The sequence below is a fragment of the Eschscholzia californica genome, unplaced genomic scaffold, assembly GCF_041429995.1.
Source record: "Eschscholzia californica isolate CP2 unplaced genomic scaffold, dmEscCali1.0.p SCAF_5, whole genome shotgun sequence".
Taxonomy (NCBI): domain Eukaryota; kingdom Viridiplantae; phylum Streptophyta; class Magnoliopsida; order Ranunculales; family Papaveraceae; genus Eschscholzia; species Eschscholzia californica.
In genome coordinates, this window is record NW_028238472.1 from 4862690 (window position 1) to 4881678 (window position 18989).

At 35.9% G+C, this 18989-nt stretch overlaps 2 protein-coding genes across 3 annotated transcripts; both read left to right on the forward strand.

Moving 5' to 3' along the window:
* Positions 1–298: 298 nt before the first annotated feature.
* LOC147536477 (ATP-dependent zinc metalloprotease FTSH 2, chloroplastic) lies at positions 299–4584 on the forward strand. The gene is made up of 5 exons (XM_086644856.1): positions 299–662; positions 1232–2467; positions 2808–3121; positions 3242–3482; positions 4066–4584. The coding sequence occupies exons 2-5, from the start codon at positions 1280–1282 to the stop codon at positions 4405–4407; spliced, it is 2085 nt and encodes a 694-aa protein (XP_086500982.1). The 5' UTR covers positions 299–662; positions 1232–1279; the 3' UTR covers positions 4408–4584.
* A 426-nt stretch (positions 4585–5010) lies between these two features.
* On the forward strand, positions 5011–8911 carry LOC147536478 (uncharacterized). Of its 2 annotated transcripts, none has more exons than XM_086639051.1 (7): positions 5011–5303; positions 6343–6712; positions 6926–7153; positions 7245–7599; positions 7697–7824; positions 7911–8046; positions 8272–8911. In XM_086639051.1, exons 2-7 carry the CDS (start codon positions 6369–6371, stop codon positions 8509–8511), a joined length of 1431 nt encoding a protein of 476 aa, XP_086495177.1. In that variant the 5' UTR covers positions 5011–5303; positions 6343–6368; the 3' UTR covers positions 8512–8911. The 2 variants fall into 2 exon arrangements, with proteins under 2 accessions (XP_086495177.1, XP_086495178.1); XM_086639052.1 differs by having other exon boundaries at positions 5238–5426.
* Positions 8912–18989: the final 10078 nt, after the last annotated feature.

The following is an 18989-nucleotide window of genomic DNA, read 5'->3' on the forward strand; positions in this document are numbered from 1 at the left end:
GGATAGTAGTAGAAGGAAGGAGACAAAGATTGTAAGTTAATTTTTAGACTCAAAATAAATTATCTTCTAAATCAAATGTAAATGACCAAAATCTATATTCTCTTAGAAATATGGATGTCCCAACGCAGACCGTGCACTATACTCACTTTCTTTCTGTTTAAAGACTGTACTCACAATGGTATATATATTTTTTTTCGAGAAATCGACTACGATCTACGTTAGTCATTGATATATCATGAAGACGTGATGATCACGATAACCGCCTAATTTAAACCATAATGAAAGAGACTTGAAACCCGATAATATGAAAGAGACCTGAAACCCGACAAATTTATTTACAATATTTACTTTATATATTACTTAAGTTACATGAGACAAATCTTGATTGTTTCTACCGAGACTCATTCCAGGATCTCATGAATTTAAGAGAGGTCCAACCGTTAAGGGTGGTGGTGAACTAGTCACTTGTATAGTTGTATAAGTAAGAAGTCAAAAAAAATCTTGGGGTAAGGTAGGGAAGATGGAGTTGTAAACCTCATACCATTTAGGATTTGCCACGTCTGCTATTATAAACCACATCCACTTTCGTTAAATTCAGATTCTTCCTCTCCCTCTTCTCTTCCAATTATCAATCCACACTCTGAAACCCTCAAGATTTCAAGGTAACCTAACTTATGAAACCCTTTTTTTATATCTTGTTTTCTTCATTTATTCAAGCAATTTCTCAACAAAGTAGTAATAAGTAAAGTTTATGTTTTTCTTAATTTTGTAAAGAAGTAGGCTTATTTTTTTCTACCTTCTTCTGAAGGTGTAGATATAGTAGAATCACTTGAAACCCTAGAAAGATAACTTAGTTTCTTAATTAGGGTTTCGATTCAAGTGTCATTTGGTGTAACTTTGACCCAAATTTGTTAATCCTTAAAAATGATTAGAATTGCTATTGAAGTTGCTTTTGGTGAAGAATTATTGTCTGCCTTGTATTTGCTTATCAGATAAAAAAGGGGTTCTTCCAAGTCATGTATATTAAGATTGTGACTAAAGGATTTGATTTTGGAATTTGAAAAAGGGTTTTTTGTCCTCTGAAATTTACAATGATAGAACAGAAGTTAATAACATAGTCATCCACTTTGTTCTTGAATTTTCTAACATTTCGTTTATTAAACTAGTTGGTGTACTTGTTTGTGATTTAGAATTTTGTTTTGTGACACTTTTTCTTGTTCATTTGTTCCAGGGCTGCCTTTTTGGTTAATAATTAGGTGTTGTGTTATAACATAGAAAGATGGCAGCTTCATCGGCATGCCTTGTTGGAAGCGGTTTAGCCACTCACAGTAGCAAACAATGTCTGAGTAAAGAAATATTTGGAAGACACCTCTCTCCTTTCTCCGGACTTCCCTCATTAGGAAGAACATCAAAATCCGTCTTGGTAAAAGCATCTTTGGACCAGAGGCAGAATGAAGGGAGAAGAGGTTTTCTAAAGCTGATGATGGGTAATGTTGGACTTGGTTTGCCTGCTTTAGTGGGAACTGGAAATGCTTATGCTGATGAACAAGGAGTATCTTCTTCAAGGATGTCTTACTCGAGGTTTTTGGAGTATTTAGACAAGGATAGAGTGCAAAAGGTGGATCTCTATGAGAATGGAACAATAGCCATTGTTGAGGCAGTTTCGCCTGAGTTGGGTAATCGAGTTCAACGAGTAAGGGTTCAGCTCCCAGGTCTTAGCCAAGAGCTCCTTCAGAAGTTTAGAGAAAAGAACATTGATTTTGCGGCACACAATGCTCAGGAAGACTCGGGTTCTCTTTTGTTTAACTTGATAGGAAATTTGGCTTTCCCTCTAATCCTAATTGGAGGTTTATTTCTTCTATCAAGGCGTTCTCCCGGTGGAATGGGTGGTCCTGGTGGTCCTGGTAATCCACTTGCCTTTGGTCAATCAAAGGCTAAGTTCCAAATGGAACCAAACACTGGCGTGACATTTGATGATGTTGCTGGAGTTGATGAAGCGAAACAAGATTTCATGGAAGTGGTAGAGTTCTTGAAGAAACCAGAGAGATTTACAGCAGTTGGTGCCCGAATTCCTAAAGGTGTTCTTCTTATTGGTCCACCAGGAACTGGAAAGACATTACTTGCCAAGGCAATTGCTGGGGAAGCAGGTGTGCCATTTTTCTCTATCTCAGGTTCTGAGTTTGTTGAAATGTTTGTTGGTGTCGGTGCTTCTCGAGTTCGTGATCTTTTCAAGAAAGCAAAAGAAAATGCACCTTGCATCGTATTTGTGGATGAAATTGATGCTGTTGGACGACAAAGAGGAGCAGGAATTGGAGGTGGAAACGATGAAAGAGAACAAACTCTGAATCAGCTTCTGACTGAAATGGATGGCTTTGAGGGCAACACTGGTATCATTGTAGTTGCAGCTACTAACCGTGCTGATATTCTGGACTCCGCATTACTGAGACCTGGGCGTTTTGATAGACAGGTCAGCTTTTTCTTATTAGTATTAGATTTTAACTAGTCGGGATCGTCCAATCCTTCGAGTTACTCATGGATTGGGTCAGGGTCAAAGGTAGTCTGAGCTGATCCCACCATGCTTAACCTTGAACTTGGTTGTTTATTATGAAAATTTGAATGTTGGAGTCTAATTAGAATCATTAGAGTAGAGTTTGTCATGTACAAGCAAGAAGAATGTTTGTCTGAGTTACTCGGCTTTGATTGGTGGGCATTGGGGATTGGCACGTGTCTGATGCAGTCTCCAATTGCTTAGGTAGATCTTTTGCGATCTAACTATTGCTTTTGTTTGAAATACGCTATTATTGCAGGTATCTGTTGATGTTCCAGATGTACGTGGAAGAACAGAGATCTTAAAGGTGCATGGTAGCAACAAAAAGTTTGATGGGGATGTTTCTCTGGAAGTTGTAGCAATGAGAACACCTGGGTTTAGTGGAGCAGATCTTGCGAATCTCTTAAATGAGGCAGCTATCTTAGCTGGTCGTCGTGGAAAGACTGCAATTTCGTCGAAAGAGGTTGACGATTCAATTGACAGGATTGTCGCTGGAATGGAGGGAACCGTAATGACCGATGGGAAGAGCAAAAGCCTTGTGGCGTATCATGAAGTTGGGCACGCCATTTGTGGGTAAGAGAAAATTCCTATACTCTCGCTTTTCTGCGTGTTCTTGTTTTACGTTTAATGCGTTCATTAAGTAACATATACATGAAAGTTCTGCTACTTGAAACCTAAAAAATGATTTTGCAGTACTTTGACTCCTGGACACGACGCTGTACAAAAGGTGACGCTAGTTCCACGTGGGCAAGCACGAGGGTTGACTTGGTTCATTCCTTCAGATGATCCAACTCTTATCTCTAAGCAGCAACTGTTTGCTAGAATAGTTGGTGGACTTGGTGGCCGAGCTGCCGAGGAAGTGATCTTTGGTGAGCCTGAGGTCACTACCGGTGCAGCTGGTGACTTGCAGCAAATTACTGGTTTGGCGAAACAAGTACGTAAAAAAATATCAGTCCACCATTTCTTTTAATACCTTTTTTAAACTAACGAGACGAGCCTTAAAATTATGAGTTACCCATATAATTATAGAAATAGCCTAAATTTACGAGTTACGACCTCCTCAGGTGGTCTTTCCTTATTGTCTGGATTTGACTGGCCTAAGTCTAACTTGTTTGAATCCGAGTGGTCCGAGTTATATTTGATTTAGTCCGGAGCACAATAGTTATTTCAGACCTGAGCTCTTAATTCAGACTTATCATATGTCTGAGTCAAATGATCCTAAGTCAGCATGAGGATGAGTCAGACGAACAGATCAGATAAGAAACACACATTTTGAAATCTAACCCGAGTCAATTCAAATCTCGAGTCAGATTCCAGATTTGAATTTGAGAAACACACAGGCATCAAGAAAATCTGCATGTGGAGCGTAGATTTAAAGGATAGGACACTGTTGTTTTCTGAATTGTTAATGAGGTCGTTGACCAATTTCAACAGTTTATTATCTACTAAACTTTTTTTGCTTCGGTTTGATGTTTTCATTCAAATTCAAAGTATAATCTTTTGTTCTTGATTTACAGATGGTAACAACATTTGGAATGTCTGAGATCGGACCATGGTCTCTTATGGATACATCTGCTCAAAGTGGTGATGTTATTATGAGAATGATGGCTAGGAACTCAATGTCAGAGAAACTAGCCGAAGACATTGATGCTGCAACCAAAAGTCTCTCAGACACTGCTTACGAGATTGCTCTCACTCACATTAGAAATAACCGTGAAGCCATTGACAAGATCGTTGAAGTTCTCCTTGAGAAGGAAACCATGAGTGGAGATGAATTCAGAGCACTTTTATCTGAATTTGTGGAAATTCCGGTCGAAAACAGAGTTGCTCCTTCGGTCAAATCAGCCGTGCCAGTATAAATATTACGAAAAGTCTAGCACTTACCAGATCTTCGATTCGTCAGTAACTCTACTCATGTAAGAATTTTATGTATCATATTTCGAAAATTTGTATAATCGTACTGCCAGTGTTGGCCCAAAACAAGATTATAAATCCACACATATGCTAATTATGAATTTATAACTTTTGCTTTGTAATCACCCAGTGTAGTTGTTGGTTATTAATCAGTTCAGTTCAAACTGGACTACACATTTTGTGACCAAACATCCTCATTACCGAAAGGGCGATAGATTTACGGGTGGATACGCATTTTATGTACCATTTCTATCTATTTTCATGGATATGTACGATCTCAAATGAATTGGCTTATTTGAACAAAGCTTGGTCTTGGAGGATCTAACTCGTCCCTCGTAGGTCAATTGACTTCGACTATTGAATTTTCATTCACACTCACCACCATGTTTATTTCTCTCATCCTCTACTCTCTCACATCGAACTCTCCCTCTCTCAGGTTTACCTCATCGGAACCCTTCGTTTGAGGAGCTGATTAAATATGAATGTTTTTTTTGAGCACACATAGATAAATAAAGAGAAGAAATAAACGGTAGTGGGCGATAATGAATATGAAATTGAAGAGATATCGGAGAAAAAATAGTGGTAGTCTTGGTCGGAGACAGTGATGAAGATAAATAAATATACAATTTCCCTTGAGAAGTGAGAGTCCCCTTAAAATTTTTCCAAACTTGGCCCAAAAAATAGGTGTAAATATGGTGTAAGAAAAAGAGTGGACATAGAATCTTCCAAAAGAAAAAAAAGCTAATAAGACGGAGAAGGTCGTGGTTTTATTTCTACGTAGGTATCAGACAAAGGAAGAACATTCAGATCTCTAGGGTTTTGAAATCTTCCATATACGCCTGTAAGCGTCTCTTTCCCTCAAACCCTTTTCCGCTTCAATTTCTCAAGATCAATTTCTATTATTCTCGATTCTATATCTCTTTTCATTTTTTTTAGAGTTTTGAAGATCTAGCGATTCATTCAGGTTGACCTTTTTAGACCAATAATCCTTCATTTTTACCCTTTCATTTCTTCTTATTTGAACCAGATCTGGTTATTTTGATCTGGAAATTAGCTTACGGCGATATCTGTTAATGATTTACATGTTTTTCACCTTAAAAATGGTTCATTAGGGCGAAATATATTAGGTTATTGTAAAAAAAATCATCTTTCATGCTGAATTCTTATCTATTTTGGAAAATTTCTGATGTGATTGTTGCCTGAGAGGTTCAGATTTTCTAAATCTTTTCATGCATCTTTAGATTTGAACGATTTGTAAATGAATATATTCATGTTGTCATTTGCTGTGTCCGTTTTGATTCAGTTTGTCATGTTTATACTTCAATTTCATTGTCTTAGCTATTAAAGCATCTAGTCTTTCAATTTTCTTGTTAGAAAACATGGGTTTCAATGGGTTTGGATGTGTGGGTGTTGAAATATAGAGATTCAATTGAGATAGTTTATAGTTTGAAGGTGTAAGACGAAAATCAGCCATTAAATTGTTGTGCATGTTGATGTCTTTTAAAGGGTGAGAGTAATGAAGAGAAGGTGTGGATTATGGGGAGAGCTTCTCTGTTTAGAAATTATTTTCTTAATATTGGAATATAGAGCTCAAATGAGAATTGGGTTTGGAGAAAAAGTGTTTCACAAGCCTATAATCAGGAGAGTTTTTGTGCGCTTAGTAACCTCTTAGTGACCCATTAATGATTCATCTGGTGGTTTGGGTATGTGGGAGTGAAGGCATCATTGCTTAAACTTAGTAGTGTTTTGTCTATGGTTTCTCATTTATCAGCGAAATTCTGTAACTTGGTTTGATATGTACGTCAGTTATTGTATATATGTTCACAAATTACAAAATTATGTATACTAAGCAAGAACTTCTTATGAATGGCTGAAAGCAGGTGACAACGACTGAGTTTTAGTTACGATGGGAGGAGGCTTTAGAGTGCTGCATCTTGTCAGACCGTTCTTGGCATTTCTGCCAGAAGTTCAGAGTGCTGACCGGAAGGTTCCCTTCAGAGAGAAGGTCATCTACACCGTCATTTCTCTCTTCATTTTTCTGGTGTGCAGTCAGCTACCTCTCTATGGAATACACTCAACAACAGGAGCGGATCCATTCTATTGGATGCGTGTAATTCTTGCCTCAAATCGTGGTACTGTCATGGAGCTCGGAATCACCCCTATCGTGACATCTGGACTGGTGATGCAACTCTTGGCTGGGTCAAAGATCATTGAAGTGGACAACAGTGTCCGAGAAGACCGTGCTCTCCTGTAAGTTGGTTTTTTGCTTTTTAAATATCACTCTGTGAATGCTTATTTTACATCACCATTCTTTACAGTGTTTTTTGATACTTAAAGTAGGACAGAATGAGATGAAAAAGTGGATGTTCATGTTTTATCATCTCATTGTTCTATCTTTGTTTTGATCAAGACTGTTGAAAATGTCTATCGTATCGTACCTGACATTGTTATCTTTCTTTTCAGAAACGGAGCACAAAAGTTGTTGGGTATTTTGATAGCTGTCGGAGAGGCTGTAGCATATGTTCTATCTGGAATGTATGGTAGTGTCGGCCAACTTGGAGTTGGAAATGCCATCCTTATCATTATTCAGCTCTGCTTTGCTGGGATCATCGTTATCTGTTTAGATGAACTTCTTCAGAAAGGATATGGTTTAGGATCTGGTATTTCCTTATTCATTGCAACCAACATCTGGTATGTCTCTTCCTCTTTATTTATCTAGTCTTCACTAATATGGTTTTTTATTTGCATATTAGGCGTCTGAAACATTTGATGTTCATTGTAGTGAAAGTATCATCTGGAAAGCATTTAGCCCTACAACCATTAACAGTGGAAGAGGAGCAGAATTTGAAGGCGCTGTCATTGCTCTATTCCATCTGTTGATAACTCGGACAGACAAAGTTCGTGCTCTCCGTGAGGCCTTTTATAGGCAGAACCTCCCGAATGTCACGAACTTGCTTGCAACGGTCTTGATCTTCCTTATCGTCATCTACTTCCAAGGTTTCCGTGTTGTTTTGCCTGTTAGGTCAAAGAATGCCCGTGGTCAACAAGGGTCATACCCAATCAAGCTTTTCTACACCTCCAACATGCCTATCATCCTACAATCCGCACTTGTCTCCAACCTGTACTTCATTTCCCAGGTAATAGTTTTTCTTACTTGGACTTTCTGTTTGGAAATTCTTAATTTATTTTTGGCATTAAGGGAACTCTAATACCACTCTTGTTCTTTTCATACAGTTGTTGTACAGGAGGTATAGCGGCAATTTCCTTGTGAATTTACTAGGTGTGTGGAAGGAGTCTGAGTATTCAGGTGGTCAATTCATCCCTGTTGGTGGTATAGCATATTATATCACCGCTCCATCAAGGTTAGGCAGCAAATATTATTGTGGGCGTTATTCCTTCAAGGTAACATTTAGATATTTACATTTAAGGTTCGTGTCTTATTTTGCAGCTTGGCAGATATGGCCGCCAATCCTTTCCATGCTCTATTCTATCTTGTGTTTATGCTGTCGGCATGTGCACTATTCTCCAAAACATGGATTGAAGTTTCTGGATCCTCTGCTAGAGATGTTGCTAAGCAACTCAAGGTATTTTCTATGTTTCTGAAGGCTACTTCCCATTCCATTCAGTTTTCTGTGTTATTTATGAAGTGGTTTATGTAAACTGCTGCTGCTGTGACTCCGTTATATCATGCTTTTACTCTCTTTCTCTGAATGGGTATTTTTGTTATTGATTGAATCAAGAGACTTCTGATCAGATATTACGTCATGATTTTTGACTTCGCACTATGTTCTGTTTGGCTGGTAAATTAGGAGCAACAAATGGTGATGCCTGGACACAGGGAATCGAATCTGCAGAAAGAACTGAACCGTTACATACCCACAGCAGCAGCATTTGGAGGCATGTGTATTGGAGCATTAACAGTTTTGGCAGATTTCATGGGTGCAATAGGCTCCGGAACAGGAATTCTGCTCGCCGTCACAATTATATACCAGTACTTCGAGACATTTGAGAAGGAACGAGCTAGCGAGCTGGGTTTCTTCGGTCTTTAAGTTAGAGGTTACGTTTTCTTCTCACTCTTGAGTAATTATGGTTTCTTACGGATGATGAGCTCTTTAACACTTCCAATGAGATGAAAGATTTAAATAGATCTTCCTTCTCATTTAACATCACATAAATTGAGAGATCAAATGCTTGTGTGAGCTTGATTTACTTCACTCTCTCCCCTCTCTTTTCTCTCTTCTGGTTTTGTAATTTTCTTTTTATTAGGGAGTCGAACGGAGATAAGTTAGGGTTTTATATCATCTGTTCTTTCTTTACTATTCCGTTTTTCTGTAACAGTTGGTCCTTGTGTGTAGAACTTACAGGATAGTTAGACATCGAGGTTTCTAATTGCAAGTACTATATATCCAACTAGTTATTCAAGTTAAAATACCTGCGATATTACTATTTTATACTGGTTTTCATCTTCTCTTTGCTTAAAACTTGTATATGGTTGTAAGATTCAATTTTCAGTTTCGATAGGGTTAAAAATCACAGCTCTATGTCAGCTTATCGATTATATTCGTATGGATCTGTTTGTGCTAATTGTACCAGATTTTAGTGGGAAGCTTAGTGATCCATCCATTTGATGCAATAATTTGTAGATGAGTGCGCGACCCATTTTAGCAGCGGTAGGATTGCTGTATTTCTTTGTTCAAATAACTTATTATGTTAAATTAGTTGAGTCTGATTAACCTAGTAATGGATCTCATTAGGCTGGCTTAAGAAGTTGAATTTGTGAAGTTTTTACTAGATAGCCAAGGTCAATCTGCCCTATTAAACATTTAAACATATAAATTAACACGGGTTATATTCTTAATTTTGCTCTAAAAGTTACATGTTGAAGAGTACTACTTTTTCAACCCATACAATTGGTCGATTATACTACCATAATCCTTTTGACTTGTTCCCTCGAGTCGACTCTCCGATCAACCCATACAATTAGTCGCGAATCACTGAAGTGATCTGATGATCGTTGTTGGCTTTTAGCTAAGCATTACCAGTTGTAAGATCTGATTGATATTAACCGCGAATCGCCGAAGTGGTCCGACGACTATAATTGGGCTTTTAATTAAGCATTGCGATCCCTAATTCGACCGAGCTAGATGATCTTCTAGATAAAGCTACCATAATCTTATTTGGCAAATTGAGCGCGTTGTCATCTTGGTCGAAAGACAGTCCTTCAGAAGGAAATTTTCGTAAGACCGAAAGGACATACCCTTCACCGAGATAGTTCCTATCATGCTGGCTCTCGGAATAGGGAACTTATCATTGAGTGAGAGATGGAGAAGATGGCTTCAACGTCTTGCAAGAAACGTCTTCCTAAGATGACATTGTAGGCTGTTAATCTTTCGGCTATGATGAAGTCTACCATAATCAATCGATTAGCTAGCCATGCTTTCTTCGATCGCCACAGGCAGTGTTATACCATCCGTGGGTACTTTACTTTCTTCGAATCCCACAACGTATGCTTTATAAGGTTTGAGGTAATTTGGGCTAACGCCAAGCTGTTGGTAAAATACTCTACTCATGACGTCGGTTGAGCTGACATTGTCAACCATGATTCTGCTTACACTCCAGTTTGCTATTGTGACATTGATTACTAGGAGATCATTGTGTGGAGATATTATCCCATGTAAGTCGTCATTTGTGAAGATGATCGAGGGTGTTCCCCCTTTGGGCTTTCTGTACATGGGAAGCGGTCCCCTGGCTTCGCTTCGACAAGCATTTTCTTGCTTTCCTCTGACGCTGGTCTTCCAGCTAAAGTGGTGGTTGTACCCACTGTCATGGGTTCTAAGCCCTTCTCGGACTCCTTTTCTTTTCCAGACATTCTTGCTGAGGTGAAGTGATTTTTAGTGTTGGGCCCTGACCCGACCCCTTCCTTTCCGGAAGACTTCGTCGTCTTACGTTCGGGAGTTGAGGCCCAATGTTCTCTTTTGATGTACTTGTCGAGCTATCCCCCTTCTATCATACCCTCTATGAGATCTCTGAGGTGCCTACAATCCTCGGTTTTGTAGCCATAATCCTTAGGGAAAGCGCACCACACTTCATATCCCTGGGCCCATAATCCCTTTTATCAGAATTCGACTTCAGCAATTGAACTTTTTCCTCTTTCATTAGTATCAGCAGGATTTTACCTCTTTTTCTGGTTGGGGGGAGGGGGGGGGGGGGGTGTAGAGGTCATATTCTGACCTGACATTCTTGTATCTATCCTGCTCTTTGGGCTAGCGGTCTTCCTCTTGTTCCCTCCTTCTGGGCAGGTCCTTTTCGGGTCGAGTCGTGACAATTTCTTTTATCTTTATGTAGTTTTCTTCGGTTTTGACCACAAACTGGATCGTCTCGATGAATCCCCTCAAAGTAGGAAGTTCATCCTTAGCTATTTCCTTAGTACGTTGTCCTGTCGAAGTCCTCTTTTCAGAGCTAGGCGGATGACCTTAGAGTCTTGGTGAGGTATCTGAACCATCTCATTCCGAGACCTCCGCCAGTAGTTGGCCAACTACTCTTCCTTTGCCTGAACAATGTTGAATATACAACAATCGTCCCCCTTTTTAGTCATTATATTGGGAGCATAAGAAACAACAATTTCTCCAAAAAACAATATTTTTGTTATCTTGAACATTATGATCTTATATGTTTTGTCAACAAAAAAAGGAAAAGAAAAAAACTTACATGTTATAAAATAAAATATCATCTTAAAAGGTTGAGTTTTCAAACAGGAGACACAAATGTGGACGATGAGAATATTTATACAAGATTTCGTAAATTAATTTTGACTCCATCTCCAAACTCTTTTAGATTAAACTTGGAGGAGCACCTTTCAAGGTATTCTTGAGTTGTATCTAAATTATTTTTGGAAGCAAACTTGTAAAATTTCTTGTAAACAACATTAAAACATCTATTCTAGAAAAATTAAAAGTATAAGTATTTTTATTCATAATAGAAACCCATATTTAGCTTAAATTACAGGGTAATCTAAATATCTAATAATTAAATCTTAACCTTTCATACATGATCACATTAAGAAGAGAAGACTAGTAATCGTATATACAAGTGACAATTGATAATACAAGCGCTAATACATTAATAGGTGTCTGAGTGAGAGGGAGAAGTCTGTGCTGCACGAGAGTTGACAAGTAGAAGATGTAACCACATAGCCATTGTCATATTCATAATCTCCCTTGCTCTCCTACCAAAACCAGGGTTTAAACTTCACCGAATCCGCTGAGTTCTTCATCATCAACTTCAGAACCCATATTCTTCCTGTTTTTAAAAGTTCACACAAAAACAGTAAGGAAAAAATAGAGGTATCAAGATCATTTATATTACAAAAATCTGAATAATTTGAGCCCATAATTAATTAATAGGACAAGAAACAATTTGCAAAGAGTCGTGCTTAAATAATTCTAATTGGATGATAACATCAAAGTCAATAATGTCTCGATTGAGAGAAAAAAAACCCAATAATGTAAAGCTTAATAATCCCATGAAAATTCTTTTATAAATTAAAACAAGAACAAATCTTCAATTTACTAAAAGAAAGCAAAATAAGCGAAATTAAGTTACCGTTCAGCGATTCGGCATGCACTTCGAAGATCTGTTCACTCCCAAGCAAGATGAAAGCCAGAAAATTTGTGGGTCATGGGTTTTCGGTTAATGTCTTGATATTGGAATCGGATCTGTGACCTCATTACAAATAAACAACTAATCTAAGTATATTGATCAACAAATGACATAAACATGGAAGCCAAAGTTAAGAAACAAATTTGATATTTAGCTTATACTACTTAGAAGCTACCGATGGCGAAGGCATCAGTAGCTGAAACACAAGGATTAAAGTCTTAAAGAAGATGATCTTGTTTCGGTATAACTTTCTACTTATTTATAGTTAAAAGGATAATGGAAATTTTTGTAACCGATATACAAAAATATCTTCTTTGATGAGCCTTGCAGATTCTCATGGTAAGTTTGAATTTCTCATTATGACGACAACTCATTTTTGTTAGGTTATTAAACTAATATCCTCAATTGTTTATGTAATTAGTTCTTTTTGTTGCAAGAATTGTTTGTGTTAGTTGGTGTGTCTAAATTATTCTTTGCAGAAACGACAAACTCTTTAAATAATTTTTTGGCTTATAGCCCAAAAAACGGGCCCTAATAAGACATTTAGTCCTCTCTAATCCTATAAAGGTTTCAAAGCCAAAATATTAATATAAATGAATATCTAATCCATTTGTATCCATCTCGAGAGAAAACACACAGGGCCGGCCCTGGGCCCAAAGCAGACAAAGCGTCGCTTTGGGCCCCCAAATTTAGGGGCCACATTGAGGAAGAATTACTTATGGGGTGCTTTTATAATTTCACAAACTTTGTAGAATGAGGGCCACACTAGTGTTATTTAAGGGCCCAAAACAACTTGATTTGAACATTTATGGGCCCCACACACAAAGTCTTTTGTACCCTTGTCAGTTCTCAGCCTCTCCTCTGTCCTGCTCAGTCTCTACCCTTCTTCTAACTCTCCAGAGTAACTCATTCTTCCCTCCACTCCCCATGTCTTCCTCTCTTACATATTAAGAAATAATAAATGTACTTTATTACTTGTAGTATATTAACTTGTTTAATTTTCTTTGGCTTCTTATTTTGATTTATTAGGTATATCCTTGTGATTTTATTGTTGTTAAGATTTAATGTTATCACTTTCATCTTTATCAACATATCATTATCAATATCAATATTATTATAAATATATATTTTTATTTTGCAAATTTAATAACAGTCATAATATAACAATACACAACGCTATTTTCTTATGTAATCTGATTAACGACTCAAATTGAGAAGGTTACTGTTACAAATATAGAAAGTTGCTACAAGGTCATCGCCAATAACGATTGACCCCCGCCAACATCTCGCAGGCTCATAATCCTCCCTCTTTCTTTTATTTTTATCTTTGTTGAAAGCCCTCTTTCTTTTCTCTTGTTCATCTTTATGTTCGGCACACACACACACATACACATCTCCCTCGCCAAAAAAAAACTAGAAGAGGGAGATAAAGGGATAGAGAGAAATACTATATTTAGTTGATGCTCTGTTATCATGTTGGTGATGGTGAAAAAGACGAAAATAAGAGGGAAGTTGTTTTGCAAAAAAGCGCAAAGAAAATTTAGTGATCCTCAAATGAAAAGCCATTTTCTCAAGCCATCGCAACCATTTTGCAAACTTCTTCCAATCAGTTGCATACCTCTTGCAAACCTCATGCAAGCACTTCAAATATTCGAAAAATCTCTAAGAAGCAGAAGACTAGAAAATTTTAGGGCTCATTTTTCACAAAAAAAAATTTATACGGAGTGTTGACCAAATTTCCCTTGTCAAAAATTATTTGTGAAGGTATGACATCTAAAACTTAGGGGCCACATGAATGAGTTCCGCTTCGGGCCACCAAAATGTCAGGACCGGCCCTGAAAACACAAATCCTTAGAATACATAATAAATCTTAATACTTAAACTAACCTTCCTTATATATAAAAACAGATTTACCTACAAAATCCCTAAATATCTTTTGCCATTTTTATCTCACACCTTCTCTCTCCAATCACGTTTCTAATCAAAGTAACCCCTATCTTTTTTATCTTCTGTAACCGAAATCTGTTTATTTTCTCTCTCTCTAAATCCGAATCATCTGATAATCCTCCATTAAACTCAGAAAGCTTGTTTCATCTTCATTAGAGCAGCTGTAAACACCTTCATCGTTTATCAAGTTTTACACATTTCGGAAGTCTTTGTTCGTACCATTGAAACAGATTCTGAATCAGACTAATATTGCTTTTCAGGTAATGTTAAAGGTTTTGGTTTCTTCTTTTCTGTTTAATGTTTTTCATCTTCATCTACTGTGTTCATGAATTTCATTATAATCAAATTTTTCTCTGTATCATTTAATCAAATCTTCATCATTATTCAGTATTTTCTCTCTCTAAGATTCATAACCGATTTTATGATGTTAATGTTAAATCAGTCTTTACAATTCATTTTATTCGATTAAGAAGTGTTTGTCTCTATGTATTTTGTTACTTTTTAGTAGTTTTAGGTTACAGATTTTAATTTTTAGATCATTTTTTCAAATCTTCATCAAGGTTACCGTACAATTTTTTTATGCAGAGAAGATCTCGTACGATTTGTTATAACGGAATGCAAACGATATATAATTTAAAATAAATTACAGATCGTTTACAATAAATTACATATCATTTTTGATCCAGAGAAGATCTAGTACGATTTGGTTGTAACAGAATGTAAACGATATATAATTTATAGGACATTACATGATGTTTACTGAACATAACACATACATAACGCAAACATCTTCTGTACGATGTTTGTATAACAGAATGTAAAATATATGTATTTTGTTACAAATTATACATACTTTATAAATAATATCAAAAACATCTTATAAATTATATATAATTTATTCAGCATTACGCGTACTTTTTCCCCAAAACAGTTGCCGTTTATAGTCAAGTAAATGTTCCAAAAATTATATGTAATTTATTGCACATTATACATATTTTTTCACATAACAATGACCTTGTGATTCAAACTAAAGTTATGGTTGTCTCGTAACACATTATGAAATTTAACAAACAATATGCATAATTTATTCCATTATACATGTCGTTTCTAGTAAATTATATGTTTTGTTGACAAATATATATGTTTTCTTTTTGTAGTTTTGCTGTTACTTATGGAATTTCCTACAGAATCATCCAATTTAAGTAAGACCATAAAACTAAAATCTGATCGCTGGGATAAAATATTTACTGAAGTTGGTCATTTATTTCCTGGTGGTGCAAACGCATTTGGATATGCTCTTCGACAATATAGTGTAAATGTTGTTTGTCCTGATCAAGACTACATATGCTCTTCGACAATATAGTGTAAACGATTTTTTTGTAACATAATGTAAACAATGTGTAATGTAAAAGAAATTATGTGTAATTTATTGAACATGACACACATACAATTGATAAATTACGTTGTATACATGACAAATGATGGTTTCCTCGTCATAAATAACACATAATTTACGTATTTGTTTCATAATTTGTATTCGATGTGTATTTATGTATGAGTAAAAACGAAAAGAAATGTTGTTGTAATGTTCCCAGAAAAATATACTATTTTCAAATCTGAAAGTTAAGTGGGAGAAAGTGATATATACGTTTTGTATATTAACCCCCAAATCACGCTAAATTGATCCCAGAAAATATACTCTTTCCAAATCTGAAAGTTTAGTAAGAGAAAATTGATTTGAATTGAAAAAAATATTACTCGATCCATCCCAATTTAAGAGTCCACTATTCCTTTTTTGGACGTCCCAAATTAAGAGTCCCATTCCTAATATATCATATAAAATCCTTTACTTTTCCATGAATACCTTTTCTTTGATATTTTCAATATATGGTGCATTAGTTAAGCTAATTAAGATATTTGACATTTTCCAATACAAAAGTTGGTTTTTCTTTGTAATCTTTCAATTACTTCAAGAAAAGTTAATTGCTTTACGAAAAGTTAAATGTATTTCTAAGATGGAAATTATAATCCTTGAATCACTTCAAGAAAAGTTGGCAAATAAATAAGGGTAAACCTGGAAGAAGAAAAAAATATGAAAATAAGTTGGATTACCAATATGAGACTCTTAATTTGGGACGGAGGGAGTACATAGTAAGATAGAGAAAATTGATTTGTTCCAAATCTTTAAAGAAGAAAGAGAAAATTTGATTTCCAAATCTGTTTAGAGGAAAGAGAAATTATGATTTGTTTCTATCCGTTTGTTGCTAATAAATCTCTCAAACGCCCAAATTTGGTTTCCTTCTTTTCAGCGTTTGATTAGTTTCTAGCAATGGCGTTTCGAAGATTTAGGTTAGGATTTTTGGAAACGTTTCGTTTTGGGAAAGTTTCGATTTTGTTTCTAAACTGTTTAAGGATGGGAGAGAAAGTTGAGGGTCAGAAATATCCGATTTCCTATAATTTATCCAAATTCACGGTTATAAGCCGTTGGAATTTTCGGTCCGACCCCATAATTTAAAATCCTGCGAAAATGGTTTGGGACACAGATGGAATTGTTATATACATAGTAAGGGGTTTTAGACTCGAGAGCAAAAGGACTAAAAATCCATTTTTTGACAAGATTGGACCCTAAATCCATTTTGAATATTATTTTGGTCTATATACCCATAGACCCCTTTTTAAATACTGTTACAAAAATTTGATAACACACCCACTTACTTGGTGCAAATAGATTTTGATCCGCATTTGTCTTAAAATTAGAGAATTATCCTCAAATCTTTGTTAACTACAGGGAAATATCATAATTTCTTTGTTTACTTTGAACTTCTTCCGTACTAATTACAAAGAACCTCAATCAAAAAAGTTTTTGTTAGTATTGATATTTGTTACCCGCAATAAATCTTATTGGTAGTAGTCTCAAATCACTACAAATCACGAGGTCTTTGGCGACCGAATAAGGACACCATCAATAAACATAAGTCGTCACCAATTATATTATTAGCGAGGGTCACTTTGTTTTGGTGAAACACAATATGACGAGGCTGAAATATTTATAGTGACGTATAATTGCCGTCAAAAATACTACTATTAGTGATGGTTAATTTAGTTTCAAATCGTTTTATGTCCGTTACAAAAAATTGTAATGAAAAAGTTATATTATCACCAATGAGCACAATTATTTTTACTCTAAAAAGATATCTTCTTTGATGAGCTTTGCATATTCTCATGGTAAGTTTGAATTTCTCAGACAACAACTCATTTTTTTTTGTTGAACTAACTCATTACTAACAAATATCCTCAATTGTTTGTGTTAGTTTTTTTTTTGTTGCAAGAATTGTTTGTATCATTTGGTGTGTCAAAATTATTCTTTGAAGAATCGACAAACTTTTTAATTACTATCGTAAAAATTTGATAAAACAACCACTTGCTTGTGCAAATAGATTTTACTACGCATTGTTTAAAAATCAGAGAATTGTCCTCAAATCTTTGTAAACCACAAGAAATACTATAATTTCTTTGTTTATTTCGAACTCCTTATGTACTAATTACAAACAACCTCAATCAAATACTTAGTTTTTGTTAGTATTGATTTTTGTTACCCACAATCATCTCAAATCACTATAAACCACGGGGTCTTTGGCAAAGGAATAAGGCCGCCATCAATAAACTTAAATTGTCACCAATAATATATTAGCGATGGATAATTTGTTTTGTTGAATCACAATATCACGACGTTGAACTATTTGTAATGACGTACCATTTACGTCAACAATACTATTATTGGTGATGTTAATTTAGGTTTTCAAAATGTCACATGTCACCGTTAAACAAATTGTAGTGAAGAATTTATATTATCACCAATGACCATAATTGTTCTTACTATAAATAAACCGTCGCGGATGAAATGTTGGTGACGGTAATGAACCGTCAAAAAGGTAGCAGATGTCGATCAAGTTTTATAACAAAAAAATTGCGAAAACAATTTAGAGTTCCTCGTATAAGAAGCCAGAATTTTGGGGTGTCCTTTGTAAAAGGGGCCCAAATTTGGGGTGCCCCAAATCATCTCTAAATGAGGAAAGAGTTGGCGCAATTTTTTCTAGTTCATCTCCATATCCAAAACTGTTTACAAATCAATAGCTTGATTCTCCGCAGATTATGAGCAACTTCTATACCGAATGTACCTTAGTTGTGTTCAAGGGAACAAGTCTGTGACTGATTACACAGATGAGTTTATGCGACTTTTAGAACGTAATCATTTGACTGAAACAAAAAACCAAATAGTCGTCATGTATGTAAATGGGTTAAAATCTTCTATACAAGAGAAGATTGGATTGCAGAATTTGTGGAACTTACAAGAAGCTATTAATATGGCTTTGAAGGCGGAGATGGTAGATAAAGAAAAATGCCAAATTCCTTTTCAAAGGAATTTTACAGAGCAATCAGAAACTTATAGTCAGAATGCAAAAAGACGAAAGTTTATGCAACAAACCAGCAGAGACTCTAATGTTTCCAATTTTTCTTCTCGAGCACAAAAGGAAGGGCCTAGTAAGACTAGATACAAAGAACAGATCAGAACTCAAACATCAAAGGGAAATCCATATGCGAAGCCCACAATTGATATTTGTTACAGGTGTAACAACCTGGTCATCGATCGAACAACCGTCCTGAAGACGAAAATGATAATGATGACTATGAAAATGCAGAATTTGCAACGGAAGAAGGATTGGAACGTCTCACCTTATTCTTACAACGAGTTCTCTTAGCTCCAAAAGAGACCAACCAACGTCATAGTATCTTCCGCTCGAAGTGTTCCATTAATGGTAAGGTTTGTGAACTCATTGTAGACAATGGAAGTTGTGAGAATCTCATAGCCAAAAAGGTGGTGGAAAGACTACGATTACCTACAGAAGCCCATACTAACCAG

Coding starts and splice junctions, on each gene's coding strand:
- LOC147536477 (XM_086644856.1), top strand. CDS start 1,280: ATGGCAGCTTCATCGGCATGCCTTGTTGGAAGCGGTTTAGCCACTCAC. Junction 3,122..3,241: donor GTTGGGCACGCCATTTGTGG/GTAAGAGAAAAT, acceptor ATGATTTTGCAG/TACTTTGACTCCTGGACACG. Junction 3,483..4,065: donor TTACTGGTTTGGCGAAACAA/GTACGTAAAAAA, acceptor CTTGATTTACAG/ATGGTAACAACATTTGGAAT.
- LOC147536478 (XM_086639051.1), top strand. CDS start 6,369: ATGGGAGGAGGCTTTAGAGTGCTGCATCTTGTCAGACCGTTCTTGGCA. Junction 7,825..7,910: donor TATATCACCGCTCCATCAAG/GTTAGGCAGCAA, acceptor CTTATTTTGCAG/CTTGGCAGATATGGCCGCCA. Junction 8,047..8,271: donor ATGTTGCTAAGCAACTCAAG/GTATTTTCTATG, acceptor CTGGTAAATTAG/GAGCAACAAATGGTGATGCC.